Source organism: Trichomycterus rosablanca, chromosome 17 (assembly GCF_030014385.1).
Source record: "Trichomycterus rosablanca isolate fTriRos1 chromosome 17, fTriRos1.hap1, whole genome shotgun sequence".
Classification (NCBI taxonomy): Eukaryota; Metazoa; Chordata; class Actinopteri; order Siluriformes; family Trichomycteridae; genus Trichomycterus; species Trichomycterus rosablanca.
Genome location: NC_086004.1, coordinates 7,012,985 through 7,036,287, shown reverse-complemented (window position 1 = coordinate 7,036,287; position 23,303 = coordinate 7,012,985). Strand labels below are relative to the sequence as shown.

The window sequence follows — 23,303 nt, the reverse complement described above, 5'->3', positions numbered from 1 at the left end:
ATCAGTGTGTTATAGAAAACTCAAGCCAGAAGCTTCAGACAGAGCTTTACTAAGAGCATTTAAAATGCAGCATGTCTTTAAAACTAAAGGCCAGTTATTTGACAAGCTTGACAGATGAATCCTGCTTGACTGAGACTCTTAAATTGATTGTTTGTCACTTTTTTCCAACGTGGTTAAGAAAAGTGCTGCTGTTGAAATGAGTAAGTGGAGAGTTGGTCAGTGCTTTTGTTTACAGTGAAAGAGGCAAGGTTTGGAAAAGCCAGAGAAAAATCTTGCTCTGTCATTTTCTAAGGCTTTTCTTGTCTCTTTCTTAATATGGTTCTTTTATAGGACAAATGAAAAGAAAGGACGACAATATATAACAAAACTCTCCTGTCCCTTTGACGTTTACACATACTGTACAAACCTGCTTATAAAATAAGACTGAATCCCATAATAATCGATTGAATGCATGAATAGACTTTCAAAACCAGACATGATCTTGTAATGTAAATACAAACATAGAAAATGTACTTTCAAAAGCTAGCAGTAAATTGAGGGCAGGGGAAAATAAAGCTACGGTCCCTAATTTTCTGTAGTCTGTGCACATACAGCCATGAATTATCTAAAAAACAAGCAAAGCAGAGAGAAAACTTCAGTCTTTAAAGCTGTACAAACATTTAAGAGTTTGGGATTTAAAGACCTCTATGATAGAAATGATAGAAATGTCACTGCAAGCTTTTTGCTAAAGAACATTTTGTCTAATATTGTCTACACATGTTAATGGTTGGTTATTTAAATAGTGTATGAAGCTGTAAAGTACAAAATGTTTTTGTCATGCTAGTTGTTTGTGACTGGTCAGACAATGCAAGTAAACCACTTTTTTGCATACTACTAGTACTTAGTATGTAAATTGGCACACATCACCTTTTTTGCTTTGCGCTCCACCAGTGCAAGAAGTTGGATTGCCCAGTAAATATGAAACTTTGTTTCCACCTTGAAAGTTTTTGTTTCACCCACTGTAAATTTAACATATGTGTATTCAAATGTGTATTCATGTTACAAGATCATGTCTCGCTCGAAAAGACTAACCAGGATGGTATTACCCAACATAAATATATGTACAAAACTTTGTGCATGCATGGAAGTATGGGCATACATTGTTTGCACCCAGCTGTTTATAAATATAATTTCTAACTATAATTCTTTTATTTAAAGTCATCAGTCCCTGTCTTATAAATCCCAGGTCAAGCGCATCCACACTCTTCTACAATCATGTTGGGCACGTCACGCTTGATGATGTTATACTCGTCGTCAAAATACAGCATGGACATGGTACTGAGTTTGGTGGGAATGCAGCAGGAGTTCATGGATCCTGGCGTCATTCCTCTCATTCTGTACTGATTCACCACGGCGGTATGAAACGACGATGCTGACCCTGGCACACCTGCCATGTATGCTGGGCAGTTGCCCTCGCAATAGTTGCCATAGTACCCCGAAGGAGCGATGATCCAGTCGTTCCAACCTATAAGGCGAAAGTCGATATAGAACTGCTGTCGGCAGCACAGGCCACTGGTCCCGTCGCACTCCAGGCCGCGCTTCCGTATGCGATGTTTGCTGTCTGTGGCACGTGCCTGCACCACTAGAAATGGACGGTGGGACTCGTCAGCCGGGTTTACCAACGCCAGAAGGATTCCTGCTTTCTCGCAGCCTTCACAACGAACGTCCAGGTTCTGCCGTCGGCTACCTTTGGAAAACACCAGCTGCACTGCATCAGTCAGAGGGAACGTGTGCCAGCCACTGCGTTTCAGCTCCACACGCTTCTCCACTAGGTTCCACTTGCTGCCCAGGCCTGGTTCCTGGTAGTACACTTTAACCATAACCTTTTTTCTAGGGGCCTTTTCTGAGGGGCGAGGCAGCAGTTTAAAGTACAGCCACAGGTTTGCCTGAGACACGTGCAGATTCTGGTTGCCCTCATTGGAGACAACGAAGAAAAGGCTGGTCTTTGATGACAGCAAGTCATCTATAATATGAGAGAGAAATGAGAAAGAAAAAAGGTTAGTTTACTGGACTTTGGGGTATTGACCATCATAGCTTATTGCTACACAAGTTTAAAAAATCTCTCCATAATAATGAACAAGATATGATGCTTTATTAATAAACACAAATAAATCAGTGAAATTGAAAAAATTGTGAATTCATTAGCTAGCCCATAATGCAGGTAAAAACACCAGTGTATAGGGTTATATACTAGAGAAAAATACTATAGGAGTATTAAAGTATCAAAACATTTTGCTTATGGTTATATAATACACACTCAAGCATTTTATCATGTACGCCTATCCTGGACATCCATCAACTGATCATTTTAAAAGCTACACCTACCATGCACTTAAAAATCTATGATTATACATTTACTGACGGTCGCCCATCTGTTGCTCTTTTTACTTTGTCACCCCCCGTACCCCATTTTTTCATCAAAAGGTACCCCCATAGGGCCCGCACTGACCAGATGTTATTTTGGTGATTGTCCATTCTCAGCACTGCAATGACAGTAACATGGTAAAGACAAGAAAGTGTGTTGTAGTTGTGTAAGTGTAGCAGGTGCAGCAATGTTGCTGGGATTTTAAACCATTTAATATCATTGCCAGAAAGAAATTAGTGCTTCCATTTAGTGCTTTAAAGCACACATTAACTGTTCACTGATAAAACAATAGAGGAAGATTAACACATACTCTAAAACAGCTCAAGTCTCTAACTTCAAGATATGGGGTTTTTTTTTTTAAAGTAAGTTTAAAAAGTGTTTTAAAATCCCCCACAACACTGCTGCACCTGCACACTCACACCAGAACAACACTTCTTTATTATATCATTACCGGATTAGTTTAATTAATTTTACACTCCAGGTTTGGGATGGTCCTGTTGATGAACCCCTTTGAGTTCTCGACAATTTTACAAGGATTTTAAACAGGAGATTGGCTAGGCTTGGCAAGCACCTTCACCTTTTTTAGAAACCAGTATTAAGTTATATTGGCTGTAAGTTTGGGGTCAGTTTCTTTATAAAACATATATCAACTCTCTAAGTTTTGGCTGATATGATTTAATTCTTCCTAATTCTGTATCCTGTACATCACTACATTAAAGGTTCCAGCAATAATGCCTCATTATCACAAAGAAGCAACATGTTTTATGAGAACCATTTTTGTATTTTTGCATTAGTCTATGCTTATCAATATATTATAGTTTAAAAAGTATCTTTATTTATATTCATAAGTACAAAGTTAAAGGATATTATATGCCTAAATTTCAAGTAAACAAATGATTTGGAATTATATCAAATAATTGAAAGAAAAGTGGCTGAATGCTTGTTTCCTCTCACAGTATATTGTGCAGCACTAATTGAAATGTCATCAAACAGAACTAAAACAGCAGGTGCACCCTCTGTGCATGCAGTAAAGTTCTTTTTTTCAGTTGAAGACCTGAATCTCTGTCACTATAGAATAATAGCCGAGTCCGGACAGAAGGCCAGGAACATTAACATGCTGAGAGAGCAGCCGATCGCTCACATTGGCATGAATGGGCTTCCTAACTGGGAACACTTTAACCTGAAGTGATCAAATGGTGTTAGTGTTTCACGTTAAGTGACAATGTGGGTGGGCGGAGTCGTCAGAGTCTGTTCCTCTGCCACTTCTTTCTATTTCTTGCTTTCCCTCTCACTCGCTTAATCCGACCCACATGATCTTCTTCTCATTCTGTCGTTGGATAATTCAAAGATATTAACATCTCTGTAACGGTCTTTTCAATTTGCAGCTCAATTAAACTTGCAAACTCCCGCAGCTCCCTTTTGGTAAAGCCAAGCTGCAAGCTCCTCTGGCCTCTGTGTCCGATGACAGCCTGGGCTACGAGAGCGCAGTTGGCCGTGAGTTAGGGTGGAGATGAGGAGAGAGAGCATATGGCTACAAAAGTTCAAAGACTTTGGAATGAAAGCTGTTGCGACGTAGAGCACACAGCGCCACTGAGAGGACACAATGAGCCCTGTGATGTCTGAGACGACACACGGGAAAGACAGACACTCAGCACATGGCTTTACACTGAGAACTGAATCAAGCTAAAGGTGCTGAGAAAGAGCTTAAAAAACATAGTGCATTTTTTGCAGGTAACCCTAAAACACTACTACTACTGCTACTATTTGAACCGATTTTAATTAGTAATGATTGGACAAAATAATAAAACAGCCCATAAAACAGATTTTTAACTTTAAAATGACTCAGGTCTGCGGTGTGGTTCCTCAGAAGTTCTGAAGTGTATCTGAGAACAGCACGAAACAAACATCGGACATTCCTTTCATGTTTTAACAGAGCAGTATGAGGGCTAGGTAGTAAACACAATAAGCTCAGAGTGCTAAAGAATAAAGCATTTAAACACTTAATGTGAATAAAAAATCTTATCATGGCTTAATGTACCAAAGCAATGCATTATAAATGGACTACCGAATTTCTCTCATGAAACTGAAACTGCACTGTTTTGTTGTATCAAGCTGCATTAAGCAGTTTTTTAATGGGTTAATTATGGTAGAAAGCTTTACCCAGTAGTGTAGGTAATAGTAGAAAGAAAACAGTAGTTATAATAGACAGAGTTTGCAGTTTCACCACATTAAACCACATTAGTCTATTTCTATTTCTATTTAGTCTATGTAGCTTGTGATTAATTAAGACCAGACCAGAAATACACAACCCTAACCCTAACTCTATACACAATGATAAATGAACAAACCAAATATACCTCAAGTGTGCATTAAGACAATTAAGTGATGTAAGAGTTGCAAACATCTTAGAGGAGCTACTGATGTTTGTTTATGTCTGTAGAATTGTATTACTAAAGGTTTGTTTTATTTAATAGCTATGCATTAGATTATTAGGATGGCATATTAAATTGGCTCAGATCAGAATCAGACAATACCAAGTGTGAGAGCCGAGCCAGTCCTCATTAACGTCTTGAAAAGTAGCGTCTTAAACTATATACATACATAGCCTAAACAGTGTCAACAATAGAGCTTAATTTAAAAAGAGTTAGTTTTGATATTGATTATATAAAAAAGATGGTGGTTTCTCTCCTGTTTACATTTTGGTAATGAAATTGTCCAGCCCACTCGCCCCTGATTTCACAGTTTCATTCTTCCAGACCATCATGCTTTTAACCTAGGACACAGAAATCACATTTAGGATTTTAGTGTCTGGCAAAAAGGGTAGAATTTATTGTATATTTAGCACTGCCTGGTTCCTCTCATCAAATACCCCTAGCCTGGCTCACAAGGGCCGTGTACAAAGTCGAAAGACAGCTGTCATTGAAGGTAATTATGGAATTAGCGTAGAAAGAGAAATTGTAAGAGGTCAAAAGAGGAAATAACTTAAGCTCGACCACTACACGGAGGGCATGACAATGCCTGGGTGGGCCCCTCTGCGGGCAACAATACACACCCTTGACATGTCCCCACCTGTACAGGCTCTAACAGCACTAAGAAGTAATCTCCATGTCATTACTCAACATCTCTGTTCACAACAGACCACAGCCTTCTGACTGAGGGGCAGTTTAGCTCCATCAACACAAGAGGACTGAGTGAAGTGCTACATGCTAATGGTTCCACACGTATAGATGAAATGACAGTAATGAGAGTAATTATAGTACAGGTTTAGAACACACAATTATCAGTTTTTTTTAAATGCATTAAAATAAGATTTAAAAAATTACTAACACAAAGACTTTGCCCATTGCCTGTGTAGTCATAGTTTTAGTTCTTTCTATTTTGAAATTATTTTAATGTTAATTTAAAATTAATCATAAGCATGTATGTTGGAAATAATGCTTGCTAGCCTAATCATGAATATGCTAATGCCAGAGTGGCTAGCTGAAAACTAGAAAAGCTATTAGAGCATGTGAGCAGGGGTGATTACCATGGGCTTTACATACAGCCATGCAAGAAGAAGAAAGGCCCAGGTTACAGCTTCTTCTTAATCTATGTTAAGCCTTCAGTCTATTTTAACATCCTCAGCTTTCTTTTACCTAAGAATAACTAAAATATCTCATCTTTACATCTTTAGCCTCATTAACAATGCCAGAATCTCACAACAGCAACTATTTAGTTGTAAATAGTGAATACTAAAACGTTACCAGGGCATCAAATAAATGCACTATACCCATGTGTTAACTTTTTAAAAAAGCTTTGCTGTATGCAGCATGCAATCAGACACAGACTTTAGTGATCTCAGTCTCTATTGACATCAGAAAATACAAAATTAATAATAATTAAATTTATAAAATGTCTGTAGGTAGCATAATCAGCTTAATTAACACATCTAAATTAAGGATAGAAAATAGTAAGATTTAAGTTTTTAAGTTATTTTTGTCTGTTTAATCACCTTTTTGTTCTGGTCAGGGACACGGTTGGTCTTATTTATTTCATTATACCAAAAATAAAACATACTTTGTCACAAGGCTGTTGTTTTTTCAGTTACAGCTTTGAATGGTTTATCGTAAGAAATAAGAAGAAAAGCTTATTTTTCCTTCTCTCTCAACTTTAGGCATTTCATACTCTGTGGTACAGCACCACAGTTTAAAACATCACTCTAGGCATTTCATACTCTTTCAGAATTTGGTGCTGCAAATCAGTTTAGCTTTTGGTCAACAAGTCATCTAATGGCCCTTGTTAACGAAATGATTGATCATGACTTATGTGTCATATGTATTATATACTGCTCAAAAAATTAATGGAGCACATAATCAGCACAGTAAAACACCAAGTCAGTAAAACCTCAGGGATCATTCTGTTTAGTGCAAATGAAGGTGACAACAGGTGCACAGGACAGGCAACAGCAAGACAACATGAGGCGGTACCTGAGGCCCATTCAGGTTGCACAAGTAGTCCAGCTTGGTGGGTCAGTGATGGTCTGAGTGGCATATCCTTGGAGGGTCGCACAAACCACACACGTAAACAATTCCTCCTGACATGTCTGTTCTAAATTAGGATAAAATAACAGGTTCCAAATATGTTTGCTTATTTTTACATATAATAATTCTGCTAGATTCTGCAATTCACACACTGCCCTGTTCTAATCAAGACAAGACCAAGAAACTTTATGCATCTTACTGAAACAGATTTAGGTTTAATTTGCCTCATAGTTGTTTTGATATACACATATTTTATTTTTAACTTCTTGGATTCTTTGTTCTGGGGATAAATTATGAGTCTTTGGGCCTGCTAAAGTTCACAGCCATAGCAATAGGCAGAATCTGAACTAACTTCCCTGCCAGATATGTACAACCACCAAACCTTTCAAGTCTCATTTTGACAAACTGTGGCTGAATTTTGATGCACTGCGATGTTCAGCCTAGCAGCACCGCTGGCCAAAAATATATGGGCATTACATGGAACATAAGAAATTAGTCAGCTTATTACTATAATGCCTTACTTTCAGGTCATGTTTTTATTTACTGCAAGTGCATGTTTTGTGATGTTATGGTGTATTTGTCGCTGTCTAATGTCTTATAAATTGGTTCTTGATGTGAGATACCTGTGAGCTCTGCATTTTTGCAATTTTGTAAATAATTAAAATCTGATTTGATTATTTATTCATTCCTGGCTTTTGTCTACTAGGGTACTATAGTTTAGGAAAAAGTAATCCAAAATACATTTTCATAATTTTAAATAAATTAAGGCAGCATGATGGTGCAGCTTTTGAAGTAGATGCTATACAGAAACATGGGTCCCGGGACCTGGGTTCAGTCCTGGTTTCCAGTCGCTGTCTGCAAGGAGTTATGTTTATTCTTCTAATAAAACTTAACATAAACAGTATAAAAATAGATAAGATGTTTTTTATAGACAAACTAAAAAAAAAAATACAAGCAAAAATCATTTTAAAAAACATAAAAAGATGTAATCTATAATAAAACTGGTGTTTACACATGGTCTTACACACTGCAAGTTGGAAAATGCATTTTATAGAGCAGCAAATATTTGAATTTGGAACTTGATGTTTTTATTCCCCACATATCAAAGTAAAATTAAAAAGTTTTAATCTGCATGCATTTGTATTGAAAACAGGAAAATGGTTAAATCGGTTACACTGGTCACTGTCTTTAGAGAGTTTGGCATGTTTTCCCTGTTTATGTGTGGCAAACCTTCAGGTACTTTAGTTTCTTTCCACCCCTCAAAAACATTCAAAAAGTGAATTGATTTCAATACTGCTGTGAGTGTGAGTGAGTGCATAGTGTTTTTGTGGCACTAGACCCTGACCAGGAGAAAACACCCCAAAAAAAACATAGCAGATAGCACCACTGGGGATTTGACACCACCTTAATGCCAGTTTAATAATTAAATGATTAATGTTAGGGTCAAATCAACTGCTTGTGTGAAGCATTGTTGTGCAGCGGGTAGTGCAGATGCTGCACAGCTCTGGGAGCCAAGAAGACCTGGGTTTGATTCTAATTCTTCTGGTTTCAGTTTTGTATGTCTATGCCAGTTTAAAATAGCCATAGGTGTGACTTAGTAAGTGAAATAATATGTGTTTGATGCACTGTGATGAACTAGGTGCCCTGTTCAATGTGTTTAGCTGTGTGGCACCTAAAGTTCCCACGATAGGCTCTGGATTTACTGAGACTACACTCAGAGATGAAGTGATTGCTTAAGATGAAGAACAAATCAACAAATCTTTGATTTGTCACCCTGTTTAGCAATGAAGTCTGAAAATCACTAACTCCTGATGATACAATACTGAGCAACATCCGTATCATATTGTTATATCGCTCAACTCTTTTTCACCCTGCCATCTACGTATGTTTCACAATATAATAGATGCAGAGGTTATAGTTAACAGATCTAATCCTAGAAAATGTCCAAACCCAAATGACATCATAACCAAAGCCAGGCTTAGTGAGTTTTACTGGGCATGGAGACTGGCTCGGTGATTTTTTTTCTGTGGAAGTGTTTGTGGTGCTCTTTGCTGTGTAATATTCTCTATGCTCCAGTGCAGCATACTGTTTATAGTGGATGAGCGAAGCACCAAAGCTAAATCACTCACACACACGCACATGCACACACACACAAACACAGTTTATAGCTACTTCGTGCCAGCACATACCCATGGGAATGTTTGGTTCATACTGATCCCACAACCAAACACGAACAGTCCAGACCAGCGGTTCTCAACCATTTTATCAAATACGCAGCAGCAGTTGCTGAATGTTTAAACACATACTTTATTTTTTGATTCTTATATATGTGTTATGTTTTTTTTTTTTCTAATGTGCTTAGACCTGCTGGGAAAAATTAAAAAACATCCACCACATATCAGATTGGGTTATACTGTATGTCTCTTAGCTGTTTTTACCTTGACCTGTCGGTCAACCTATCAACCTTAAATTCGTTGGTTTTCTGACATAAATTTAACATTTCTGAACAGTCCACATACTCTCTAGAACAGGTGGATAGACACCTGAGCTTAAAATATACCTTGATGTTAGAGCAATTCATTACAGGGTGTTACATAATCATTAAGTCCATCACTTATTCACACCACTTATAGAGAAACTGAATGTACCCAATCGCTTGCCAGTATTTTTTAGGGAGCATTCATTCATTCTGTGGTCACATTAAGTACAATTCACCCTGCGAAAAGTAGGAAACAGCCCAAACCGTCACAGGGCAAACACACACACACTTAAAGCAATTTTAGTATATTCAATTAACCCGCATGTCTTTGAACTGTGGGAGCAAACCAGAGCTCCCACAGGAAACCCACGCGGACACAGAGAGAACGTGTAAACTCCACACAGAAAGGACCTGGACCGCTGCATCTGGGAATAAAACCCAGGACCTTCTTGCTGTAAGGCCACTGTGCCCCCTTCAGGGAGGATATTTGGGGGGGAAATGGTGTTCCATCCCTACAGTACAGTTCTAATACCTTGTAGAATAAAAACTGAGGTGCTAATTGAGGCAAATTGTGCCGAAATTATTTGGCTGTGGTGGCCCACTGACATACTAAAACACACCTGGTTATATGTCACGCACGCACGCACACGCACCTGTCTCTGCGAAACTGATGATCTCTGACGTCTCCTCCTCGACGTCATTGGAGTAGCTCGCGTGCCCATCCATTTCTGGGATCTCCACTCTGCCGTCTTCGCGCACCTTCCCGGCGTGCAGCTTGCGCAGCGCGGTCACCATCGCCGCTTTGGGGATGGACTGTGTGATGTTCGGTCGCTCCGTCATCTGCAACCGGCTCAGGATGTGCCTCTTCACGGCATCCACCAATCCCGCTTCCATGCGCTCCGGGTCTGTAGGCTGCGTTCCACCGCACGATGCGCACGATTCCCGGGGAGCGGTGGTGTGCGCGTGCGCTTCAGTCTCCGGTGCGGGCGTGCTGCTCACCGCGAGCGCGCAGGCTGCCAGACAGAGCACTTTCAACAGCAATCTGTTCATTCTTTTAAGGGTCAAGAGGCTCTTCTCTTTACCAATAAAAGCAAAAATAAAATTAGGGTCGTACTGGAAACGTACGCAAAAAAGTAAGAGAGGTAAATAATAAAATAATGAAGTTAAATATCCAGAATTAGTTTGGTGATGTACAGAGCTGCAACGTTTTAAAAAGAGACTGCACAGGTTTTAACCAAATAAGTATGTGCAAAAATAAATAAAGTAAATAAAATAAAGTTGCTGCAACCACTTAAAGTGATTTAAATTAAATTAAATGAATAGTTTTGACCTGACCCAATTAAGAGAAAAACTATTAAGTCAAAAAAGCATAATAATTATAATAATTATTATTATTAATATTGTAAAACCATATAGTTATGAAAGAACTGGATACATTTAAGACGCAAATTTTAAGTATTCTAAATAATTTAGTCTTTTTATCAATGATAGCTTATAAATTCGTTGAGCTACATGAGATTACATCCATAATGGGTTCTGAAATGGCTGAGACTTGTTCCGAATTAAAACAAAATAAAATAAATGCAAATGCAAAAATAAAAGTAATAATAAATATTTAGAAAAACAAGTACTATCCGTGTAGTGATGCGCAAAGAGTAATTTTTAAAAATAGGACAAAAAATTAAACATCAATTCTAAGCTTATAAAACTGAGTAAGCTAATAAACTATTAAACTACAAAACTATTTAAAAGAGTTCTGACTCAGGCCAGTTAAAATGTGTGCTACAACATTAGGAAAAAGCAAAAAAGAAGTAAATCAGCTAATATTCTCTGTATTTATGTTTTACAAATGGTTCGGACTTTTTCCAGATGTGCTAAAAATGAAAGAAAAGTTAAATAAGTTGTAACATCCACGCTGCGTGCATCCCTGCATCTCCGAGCTCAGTTCTTCCATACGATGCTCTCCAACAGACTCGCCATCAAATAGAATCAGGATTAAAAATGACTCGTTTTCTTAGATTCTTTAAATTGATTCCAGGCTGTTACACCGTCCATGTGTTAGGTGGCTTTATGTCCCTCGGTGCTACTTGATAAAAGCTGGATAAAAGTCACAGCATCGGTGGATCTTCAAGGTGCGTCATGCCATGACTGGAAAACCAATCCTAAGTCAAGAACAGCAGTCAACTCGATTCATGCAGATTGTCCAGTTTCTGACTGTTAGTTAAAAATATCCATCGTGAAAAGAATATGACATGCGCAAATCGTTCGTGTCTTCTTTTTTACTCAGTGTCCTATAGTTTGCATTGGCGTTTTCCGAGTTCCTCATCGCTTTAGAGACTCGGTGATGCGCTCTGTGCGCACAGCTTTAACCCGTTGCGCTCTCCACATTGTGGCTTCTGCTTTACTCACTAACTTTTTATACCGCCGCACAAATCACGTGGGTCCAGCAACCACTCCAAGTGCACACATGGCAACCTAAACACAAAGTGCCCAGTTTTAAGCCTGGCAAACATTACAGTGGACTTTTTATTGATATCCAGGACTTAGACGGAGATAGGATAGATAAATACTGTATTTATTCCGAGGAAAATTATTGGCCTTCTTTAAATTAAAAATTATCTGGCCTTTTCTTTAACAAACAAAAGAAGAGAAACTAATACAAATACAAGTAAAGTAAGTAAGGTGTAGCGAATGTACAGCGTGCATATATACGATACATGGTATGCCAAAAAGGTATGTGCAAATTGTGCATCTGCTACATTAATAATAATGAAAGCAGTAGTGTATCTATTCTTATAAACAATATATATATATATATATATATATATATATATATATATACATATATATATATATATATATATACAGTGTATCACAAAAGTGAGTACACCCCTCACATTTCTGCAAATATTTCATTATATCTTTTCATGGGACAACACTATAGACATGAAACTTGGATATAACTTAGAGTAGTCAGTGTACAACTTGTATAGCAGTGTAGATTTACTGTCTTCTGAAAATAACTCAACACACAGCCATTAATGTCTAAATAGCTGGCAACATAAGTGAGTACACCCCACAGTGAACATGTCCAAATTGTGCCCAAATGTGTCGTTGTCCCTCCCTGGTGTCATGTGTCAAGGTCCCAGGTGTAAATGGGGAGCAGGGCTGTTAAATTTGGTGTTTTGGGTACAATTCTCTCATACTGGCCACTGGATATTCAACATGGCACCTCATGGCAAAGAACTCTCTGAGGATGTGAGAAATAGAATTGTTGCTCTCCACAAAGATGGCCTGGGCTATAAGAAGATTGCTAACACCCTGAAACTGAGCTACAGCATGGTGGCCAAGGTCATACAGCGGTTTTCCAGGACAGGTTTCACTCGGAACAGGCTTCGCCAGGGTCGACCAAAGAAGTTGAGTCCACGTGTTCGGCGTCATATCCAGAGGTTGGCTTTAAAAAATAGACACATGAGTGCTGCCAGCATTGCTGCAGAGGTTGAAGACGTGGGAGGTCAGCCTGTCAGTGCTCAGACCATACGCCGCACACTGCATCAACTCGGTCTGCATGGTCGTCATCCCAGAAGGAAGCTGACGCACAAGAAAGCCAGCAAACAATTTGCTGAAATCAAGCAGTCCAAGAACATGCATTACTGGAATGCCTTGTGGTCTGACGAGACCAAGATAAACTTGTTTGGCTCAGATGGTGTCCAGCATGTGTGGCGGCGCCCTGGTGAGAAGTACCAAGACAACTGTATCTTGCCTACAGTCAAGCATGGTGGTGGTAGCATCATGGTCTTGGGCTGCATGAGTGTTGCTGGCACTGGGGAGCTGCAGTTCATTGAGGGAAACATGAATTCCAACATGTACTGTGACATTCTGAAACAGAGCATGATCCCCTCCCTTCGAAAACTGGGCCTCATGGCAGTTTTCCAACAGGATAACGACCCCAAACACAACCTCCAAGATGACAACTGCCTTGCTGAGGAAGCTGAAGGTAAAGGTGATGGACTAAACCCAATTGAGCACCTGTGGCGCATCCTCAAGTGGAAGGTGGAGGAGTTCAAGGTGTCTAACATCCGCCAGCTCCGTGATGTCATCATGGAGGAGTGGAAGAGGATTCCAGTAGCAACCTGTGCAGCTCTGGTGAATTCCATGCCCAGGAGGGTTAAGGCAGTGCTGGATAATAATGGTGGTCACACAAAATATTGACACTTTGGGCACAATTTGGACATGTTCACTGTGGGGTGTACTCACTTATGTTGCCAGCTATTTAGACATTAATGGCTGTGTTTTGAGTTATTTTCAGAAGACAGTAAATCTACACTGCTATACAAGCTGTACACTGACTACTCTAAGTTATATCCAAGTTTCATGTCTATAGTGTTGTCCCATGAAAAGATATAATGAAATATTTGCAGAAATGTGAGGGGTGTACTCACTTTTGTGATACACTGTATATATATATATATACATATATATATATATATATATATATATATATATATATATACATATATACAGTGTATCACAAAAGTGAGTACACCCCTCACATTTCTGCAGATATTTAAGTATATCTTTTCATGGGACAACACTGACAAAATGACACTTTGACACAATGAAAAGTAGTCTGTGTGCAGCTTATATAACAGTGTAAATTTATTCTTCCCTCAAAATAACTCAATATACAGCCATTAATGTCTAAACCACCGGCAACAAAAGTGAGTACACCCCTAAGAGACTACACCCCTAAATGTCCAAATTGAGCACTGCTTGTCATTTTCCCTCCAAAATGTCATGTGACTTGTTAGTGTTACTAGGTCTCAGGTGTGCATAGGGAGCAGGTGTGTTCAATTTAGCAGTACAGCTCTCACACTCTCTCATACTGGTCACTGAAAGTTCCAACATGGCACCTCATGGCAAAGAACTCTCTGAGGATCTTAAAAGACGAATTGTTGCGCTACATGAAGATGGCCAAGGCTACAAGAAGATTGCCAACACCCTGAAACTGAGCTGCAGCACAGTGGCCAAGATCATCCAGCGTTTTAAAAGAGCAGGGTCCACTCAGAACAGACCTCGCGTTGGTCGTCCAAAGAAGCTGAGTGCACGTGCTCAGCGTCACATCCAACTGCTGTCTTTGAAAGATAGGCGCAGGAGTGCTGTCAGCATTGCTGCGAGATTGAAAAGGTGTGGGGTCAGCCTGTCAGTGCTCAGACCATACGCCGCACACTACATCAAATTGGTCTGCATGGCTGTCACCCCAGAAGGAAGCCTCTTCTGAAGTCTCTACACAAGAAAGCCCGCAAACAGTTTGCTGAAGACATGTCAACAAAGGACATGGATTACTGGAACCATGTCCTATGGTCTGATGAGACCAAGATTAATTTGTTTGGTTCAGATGGTCTCAAGCATGTGTGGCGGCAATCAGGTGAGGAGTACAAAGATAAGTGTGTCATGCCTACAGTCAAGCATGGTGGTGGGAATGCCATGGTCTGGGGCTGCATGAGTGCAGCAGGTGTTGGGGAGTTACATTTCATTGAGGGACACATGAACTCCAATATGTACTGTGAAATACTGAAGCAGAGCATGATCCCCTCCCTCCGGAAACTGGGTCGCAGGGCAGTGTTCCAGCATGATAATGACCCCAAACACACCTCTAAGACGACCACTGCTTTATTGAAGAGGCTGAGGGTAAAGGTGATGGACTGGCCAAGCATGTCTCCAGACCTAAACCCAATAGAACATCTTTGGGTCATCCTCAAGCGGAAGGTGGAGGAGCGCAAAGTCTCGAATATCCGCCAGCTCCGTGATGTCGTCATGGAGGAGTGGAAAAGCATTCCAGTGGCAACCTGTGAAGCTCTGGTAAACTCCATGCCCAGGAGAGTTAAGGCAGTTCTGGGAAATAATGGTGGCCACACAAAATATTGACACTTCAGGAACTTTCACTAAGGGGTGTACTCACTTTTGTTGCCGGTGGTTTAGACATTAATGGCTGTATATTGAGTTATTTTGAGGGAAGAATAAATTTACATTGTTATATAAGCTGCACACAGACTACTTTTCATTGTGTCAAAGTGTCATTTTGTCAGTGTTGTCCCATGAAAAGATATACTTAAATATCTGCAGAAATGTGAGGGGTGTACTCACTTTTGTGATACACTGTATATATATATATAGAAATAAAGATATTGTTATATTATATATAATATTAAATATAGGTATGAATGAGTATAATAGTGGTGATATACAGATAGTAATAATGATATATGTAAATAATAATAATAATATAGATTATAAACGATATATACATATAGGTATGAATGCAAGTAGTATCTAACGTTGTGTCGCATAAAAAATAATCACACAATCTGATAGGTTTGTATATTAATGGAGTAAATATAGATTTGTGAACACAAATATGGAATGTGAACACTTACACATTCACACACAGGCTCAGTTGGCCTGACTGCATGTCTTTGGACTTGTGGGAGAAAACCAGAGCACGCAAAGGAAACCCATGCAGACACGGGAACAACATGCAAACTCCAGCCTGATGTTGCAGTGAAGGACGGAGATATTTGATAGCCTCCAGTCACCATTGCATTCTCGTGATGAAGCACTCCTTCCAGATACTCCTCGACCCTCCTGAAAACATGCAGCAGGTGGATTGTATGCTCAAAATTGTATGTGAACAAATGAGTGTGTGATTTGCTTAGATGGGTTGGCGCCCTCTCCAGGGTGTATTTCTGCCATGCACCCAGTGTTTCCTGTTGACACCGAAGAACGGGACCATGACCAGGACTTACTATTAATATGAAGTTAAAATGCAAGATTAATTCTTAGAATTTTTAGATACATTTCTGAATAGAGTTAATAATTAAACAGTTCAACAATGCATACAAACAATGTGTTTTGCGCATATAGGCCTAAAAGAGTCACACATTAAAACATATTACAATAGGGCTCAATTGCAGTCTTATGCAACAGTTTAAACACCTCTGGTCAAATTTTGTTATATTCTGTATCTACAGCACATTTTTCCAGGTAAACTTAAATATGGCACTGTACTGCATCTTGTTTATTTGTTTTAATAGTAATTTTGATTTTGTTAATTTAACACTTTGGAAAAGAAAAATAAACATACATGTTTATGGTAGCCTCATGTTCACACATGCTACATTTTTGAGAATAATTTTCCAGTATGTTAAATTCAGTTACCAGACAGTGATTGCACATGTAAAATATAAATAAAAATATGTTCTTACTTTTAAAAAATCGCTGGTTACAGGTCATTTACATCAACACAAGAAGTTACAGCTTATTCAGAGCGTTTTGGTGAACACACAGCGCCAACTACTGGCTAAATACTATCAGTGCATTTACAGTGAAATCCAATGCGGGACCGACACCACCCAATAACCCATTTACTCACGGGCTCACAGAGGTTAATTTTAAGAAGACAATACACCTTATTTATTTGACATTTTTGTAATTACAGTATATGTTCTTTTACACAGGGCTATTGTATGCTATCAGCGAATTTATTTATTTACTGATTTTTGGTTTATTTTAATTTTCAGTTCAGTATGTTTACTTATTTATATATAGTTTATTTCATTATTTATTCATTTATAGCACCCAAAATCATCTGTTATTTAGTGAATCTGTACTAAACGCTTCTTACTGAGCTTCAACTAAACAAGCGTCGGGAAACAAAAAGTGTTTCCGGTGGGCGGAGCTACAGAGCAGTTGTAGTTTGGGAAAAGGTGAAGTCGGTTGGTTGGAAAATTACACCGTTTTTAACGGAATCAGACTGTAAACTATAAACGGCTTACGGTAAGAAAACTTGATTTTAAGATTTAAGATGTCACTGTGATGTTCTATTGGTTTAAAGTGTTGTTTTTAATAACTACTTAGCTGAAGCGTTACTTCTCTCTTTGTGGAATTAGAGAAGTCCATGAGTTGTCCAATCAGACGGCGGGTACTGTTTTCGTTTAACCAATAGCGAAGAAGAAAAGGCGGGCTCTATTGTACCACTGTTCCGAACGGGGCGGTAACACAACAGAAAAAAGTAACAACAAGATTAAAGTGTTTGATTAATAACACACATTAACTTTATATTATATATCCTTAAGTTTCTAATTAGCTCTGATTATTAGTGAGACACTATTTTCACAAACTTAAATCTTGCTGTAGCGACATTAACAGTCATAAACCGTATCCCAAATCACACCTTCCTCAAAATTCCCTACACACTACATAGTACACTATAGGTGCTCATGTAGTCCAGGGGTTTACAACTTTTCCTTTTTAGGTCTCTTTATTTATTACTACTATGCATAAAGGCGTACCACAAAACACTTTTATTATGAACTGTTTGTATTTTAAATTATTTTTATTTTTAGTTCTCAATTGATGTCAGAGGATCGCTGGTTCAAGCCCCACCACTGCCAGGTTGTTTATGTTGGGCCCTTGAGCAAGGCCCTTAACCCTCAATTGCTCAGACTGTATACTGTAACAGTAATGTAAGTAGCCTTGGATAAAGGCGTCTGCTAAATGCTGAAAATGTAATGTCAAATAAAATCATCATTCAAAAAATACTTATTTTTACTAACTGCTTAGTTTGGATCAGGGTTGCTTTGGGTCCTACAAGCACCCAGTGTTTCCAGTTGACACCAGACAAAACAAAACCATGACCAGAATTTATTGTCAGTATTACATTAAAATGAAAGTATTATTTATTATAAATTATAGATACATTTCTAAATAGAGTTAATAATAAAACAGTTCTACAATGCATAAAATAATGTGTTATGCGCACATAGGCCTATAAGAGTCACACATTTAACATAGGCATCAATAACTTGCATAGTCTTATGCAAAAAAACTAATTTCCCGAACACCTACCACAAAACACTTTTATTACGAACTGTCTTTATTAAAATAATTTTTTATTTCTCAATTGATGTCAAAATAAAATCATAATTCAAAAAATAATGATTTATTTTCACTAACTGCATGGTTTGGATCAGGGTTGCACTGGGTCCTACAAGAATGCAAATACAAGTAGCTGCACAAATTGACCCTAGGTGTAAATAAGTGTGTAAATAATCACACATATGTGTGTGGTAAGTTTGAGTACTCTTTGAATGTGTGCATTTGACTATAAGTTGACTCATGGTCTTTTTTATAGGAAGTGTTTTGACCAGTGAAAAGGTGCAAGAGCAGATAAGACATGGCAGCCAATAAGAACAAGGGTCAGAGCTCTCTGGTTCTGCACAAGGTCATCATGGTGGGAAGTGGAGGAGTGGGCAAGTCAGCCCTCACGCTGCAGTTCATGTATGACGAGGTGAGGTTTACACGGACCTCATGAGTGCCTTAACACTGTCTGAATCAGCACATGTCTGAACGTTTACCATGTTTGATGGCTATAACAGTAAGAGCACATTGTAGTGCCGGGAATCCCAGCCTCTTCTATGTCAAGGCCTCACCTTTTATTAACTGCTGTCTATCAGAGCCCGTAAGCCAAACACTGGCAGAGCTTATAGAGTGGGTTTTGTACCCCAATGTGGTCCTGGGAACCTGGGTTTAATCCTCACCTGCAGTAACTGTTTATGAGATTTTGCTCTGTGATGGATGGTATTATGGTGCTACTATACTCATGTTGAAACCCTTTCCAGTTTGTAGAGGACTATGAGCCTACTAAAGCCGACAGCTACAGAAAGAAGGTGGTGCTCGATGGAGAGGAGGTTCAGATCGACATTCTGGACACAGCAGGACAGGAGGACTATGCTGCTATCAGGGATAATTACTTCCGCAGTGGAGAAGGGTTCCTGCTGGTTTTCTCCATCACTGAGCAGGAGTCCTTCAGTGCCACCTCAGACTTCAGGTGTCTACCTTTATCTGACAAGCATCAGCAAACTACATGCATAAGATGTGCTTCACTCCTAAGAGTATACATATGTGATAAATGGGTTTTGAAAACATCGCTGAGCAGCATTTATGATGATTGACACACTAATGCATTGCCATGTGAAAAAACAAGGGACAATACAGTTTTCTGGTGTTTAAATAATGATAATGATTACATTCTACTTTCAAATTACTTTTATTTTATTGGCACAGCGGGAAGGTACACTACAGCTTTGGGGTTTGAATTTTAGCCGGTCCACTTTTGCATTGATATGGTTGGCTACTGTCCTGGTGGCCAAAACAGCCTAGTCATTGGGAGGCAGATGCTCAGCGCCTCTCCAAAGCTCAGATAAAATAAGGATGGTTGCGTCAGAAAGGGCATCCGGTGTAAAAACTGTGCCAAGTAATGTATTGAGACTGGATTTGCTGTTGGTGCTTTTGGTTCAGAAAGTGAAGTTTCAGAGCTGCATTGCCCCCACCCTATAAGGAACTAGAACTATTACCTTAAGCGGAGTAAAAATTTGTCCTCCAAATAAACAGATCTGTCATGATTTGTCAGCTGCTAAAACACTATGACAGTGTCCACAGTCGGACATGCTTTACGTTGGTATAGTTTTGCAGATGGCCTAGTCAGAAAGAAGTCCCTGTTTTAAATCAAGCGTTTTACTAAAGTTCATTACTGATCATATAGAGAAAGAAAAAGCATGAGCAGGGGCTTTGATTTCACCTGGTGAAAGCTTGCTTGACTGTGTACAGTGTCATCTGTTTACAGCAGCTGGTAATTCATGACAGACCTGTGTTGTTTGTAGTTGGGGGTTGTGGTTCTTGGATTACATCTCAGCATCTGGACAAATTTCTTTTAAACCTATGATGACAGTTTGGACTTTCATCTCATCTTCGGAAACACGATATTGTCTATCTTGTAGATTTTTATGTTTTCATTCACAATGCAATGTCATACTAACAAAAACCTGCACAAACATCTGATGTGCCAAAACTAATGTAATGCACGTTTCGTCTGGCCATGTGGTTGTGATTGGCCCCAAACATATACAAAAGCTTAGAAATCTGCTGTTTTACATTTGTGTGCGTGTGTGTGTGTGTGTGACAGAGAGCAGATACTCCGTGTGAAGTCAGAGGAGGATAAGATTCCTTTGCTCGTGGTTGGGAATAAGTCGGATTTGGAGGACAGGAGACAGGTGTCTGTGACGAGTGCTCGGGAAAAAGCAGAAGAATGGGGAGTGCAGTATGTGGAAACATCAGCCAAAACCCGAGCCAACGTTGATAAGGTGAATTACACACACACACAATGTGTGTATCCAAGTACAGATTTTAAATTAAACTGTTTACTTAATAAACTCAGCAATTAAGTGGAATTCATCATTACATTCTTAATACCTGATAGCACTCAAGCAGCTTAGGTAGCTCTTATAAATGTTATGTATACTAGTAAATAAAACCAAAGATAAAAGCCAAGATCGAGGAATTTGCTGAGAATGCTTTTACTTTCAGGTGTTCTTTGACCTGATGAGGGAGGTACGGGCAAAAAAGATGGCAGAGAACAAGGACAAAAATGGAAAGAAAGGTGGCAAGAAGAAGAAGAGCCTGAAGGAACGTTGTACACTGCTTTAGTGTGAGCTTCAAGCAGCACAAGTCCTTTCTGATGGACTTGCAAAACCATTGTTGTGCCAATACAGTCTGATCAAGGAACTGGGAATGGATACCACTGTTCTTCCCTGCTCTATTCAGGGTGGTCTATGCAACTGACATTGCTTAGGATTTTCTAAAGTGCTTTTGATACTTTATTCACATAACAATGCCATCGAACTGGAGTCACAGGATACAGTGTGGCTGGGCGACCGTGGTCAGACTTCAGCACATATATTTTGTGGAACTGTGTATTATGAATTGCACACTAGAACCCAGTCACTGGGTTTGTCACAGATTACTAGCATGTGAATCACTTATATGATTGTACTCTATTTTGTATTTTATTAGTAAATCATTAAAGAAATACTCCAGATTTTAATCAAATCTCTTCTTCACAGCTGTAGAGTATTTAATTACCAGAGATGAGAATTGTAACAGTGTCAAGTAATAAAAAAAGAATGCAAAACATACTTATGATGGGAATTTTAGGGTTATTGCTGAATTTCTTTTATATATACTTTTAAACTGATTACTGTATGAGAAGTTCTGATATGTTCTCACCTCCCAGTACAGGAAATTATCTTGTGTATGTTACTGATCAAGGAAACAGCACATCTTATTTAAATAATTTAAAACACATTTATGTTATGCTAAGCTCTGTACTCTAAAACGTTTCACCTGATAGCCTGGGTTTTACCAGCATAATTGAAGTGGTAAGATTTTTTTAGATTGAAAGCTTTCATTTGAGTGCTCACTGCATACCATAGTGCTTTATATAAAATTTGCAAATGTTTGGACACCCCCGCTGAGATATCATGGTTTATCCTGGTAAGTAAAAGTATTTCAACATCTTCTACAGGTCCTAAATATGGTATTTTACAGCAAGTCGTTTTTTTAAATAACTAAAAATGTCATATTCTTTACTTCCAATATGTTAATATTTGGGGACAATGAAGTGTAATTGTGTATTAAAATGTGCTAAAGATTATTCATTAGCATGTATCAACTCATTTTTACTTCAAAAAAATGAACAAAACATGGAAATGTACAAGGTGTTTAAGTACACTGAGATTCTATTTAAAACGGTGAAGTATTATTTTAATATACACTTAATGGACAAAAGTTTTGGACAAAAGTTTTTTTAGTGTATGTGTTTCTGTGTAATAAATCTATTATATAAAGGTAATTTTCCAACTTCCAACTTTGCAGCAACAGTTTATAAAAGGCCCCTGTGCACAAAGCAAGCTCTGTGAAGTTTTATGAAGTTTTTTAAAGTTTTATTAGTTTGTTATTACTGTGTTATTACATAATTTGTCCACTAGATGGTAGTGTAATACATTACTAGGATCGTCTGGATACTATACAGAATATTCCAGAACTAAATGATTTATATCATATACGTACATATGAGCATGAATAATTAAATGACACAAGACGTTTTCACTTTTAAAGTTTTGATTTTATTTAAAATATGTTATTTCGGTAACAGAAACAACCTGACACGTTCGTTTTGCTACTCGTGGGTTCAAGCATTTATCTGAAATCAGTTTAATAAGTAAATGGCAAATAAAAATGTAAAACGAATACATTTATACGAATTTATAACGAATATAGTGAAAACATGTATCTGCTTCAAAAAGACCATTAGCCCAGTGTGGAATTAGACCAGTGCAAAATGTTAAAATTATGTCTAGTAGGATTCAAGTGCCCTCAACATCTGCCAAGGTGAGTGTCTACCCACTGTAGTTTCTGTATTCACTTAAATCTAATTAAAACATCTTTTTCTTTGTTCAGCTTTTCTTTAAGAGGGGTGAGATTGTCTAGGGCAGTGGTTCTCAAACTTTTTAGACCGAGTACCACCAATTATCAAACCGAAACTTCCAAGTACCACCTATGTTTCTCATCACAGAACCACATAAGGCTCACATTAATTAAGTGTGTGTGTGTGTGTGTGTATATATATATATATACTGTATATATATATACATTTACATTTTTTACATTTTCAGCATTTAGCAGACGCTTTTATCCAAAGCGACTTACACAATGAGCAATTGAGGGTTAAGGGTCTTGCTCAGGGACCCAACAGTGGCAACTTGGTGGTGGCGGGGCTTGAACCGGCAACCTTCTGATTACTAGTCCAGTACCTTAACCAGTACCGTAACCTTCACGCTACTAGGTAAACTAGGTAAGACACCCTCGATATTAACATCTAATTTGCGTTATATGTAGGCCTAATTCAAACATCACTTAAATGAGAAAGATTCATTTCAAAAGGCAAAAACACTACAGGGAAGAGGCAGACTGTGGTTGCATTTCATTAAGTTTCAGAAAAATC

At 38.5% G+C, this 23,303-nt stretch overlaps 2 protein-coding genes across 2 annotated transcripts; one reads left to right on the top strand and one right to left on the bottom strand.

Moving 5' to 3' along the window:
- Window positions 1-1,015: 1,015 nt before the first annotated feature.
- LOC134331705 (inhibin beta B chain) lies at window positions 1,016-10,453 on the bottom strand. The gene is made up of 2 exons (XM_063013211.1): window positions 10,057-10,453; window positions 1,016-2,002 (listed from the first exon to the last, which is right to left on the bottom strand). Exons 1-2 carry the CDS (start codon window positions 10,451-10,453, stop codon window positions 1,227-1,229), a joined length of 1,173 nt encoding a protein of 390 aa, XP_062869281.1. The 3' UTR covers window positions 1,016-1,226.
- Window positions 10,454-17,145: 6,692 nt separating this feature from the next.
- ralbb (v-ral simian leukemia viral oncogene homolog Bb (ras related)) lies at window positions 17,146-21,953 on the top strand. Its single transcript, XM_063013212.1, has 5 exons — window positions 17,146-17,239; window positions 18,597-18,752; window positions 19,084-19,292; window positions 20,427-20,604; window positions 20,828-21,953. Exons 2-5 carry the CDS (start codon window positions 18,639-18,641, stop codon window positions 20,945-20,947), a joined length of 621 nt encoding a protein of 206 aa, XP_062869282.1. The 5' UTR covers window positions 17,146-17,239; window positions 18,597-18,638; the 3' UTR covers window positions 20,948-21,953.
- Window positions 21,954-23,303: the final 1,350 nt, after the last annotated feature.

What these genes read in the sequence shown, in the direction of transcription:
- LOC134331705 (XM_063013211.1), bottom strand. Translation starts at nt 10,453, where the DNA reads ATGAACAGATTGCTGTTGAAAGTGCTCTGTCTGGCAGCCTGCGCGCTC. An exon ending in CATCAGTTTCGCAGAGACAG is followed by an intron (nt 2,003 to 10,056) that starts GTGCGTGTGCGT and finishes CTCATATTATAG; the next exon opens with ATGACTTGCTGTCATCAAAG.
- ralbb (XM_063013212.1), top strand. Translation starts at nt 18,639, where the DNA reads ATGGCAGCCAATAAGAACAAGGGTCAGAGCTCTCTGGTTCTGCACAAG. An exon ending in TGCAGTTCATGTATGACGAG is followed by an intron (nt 18,753 to 19,083) that starts GTGAGGTTTACA and finishes AACCCTTTCCAG; the next exon opens with TTTGTAGAGGACTATGAGCC. An exon ending in CCCGAGCCAACGTTGATAAG is followed by an intron (nt 20,605 to 20,827) that starts GTGAATTACACA and finishes TTTTACTTTCAG; the next exon opens with GTGTTCTTTGACCTGATGAG.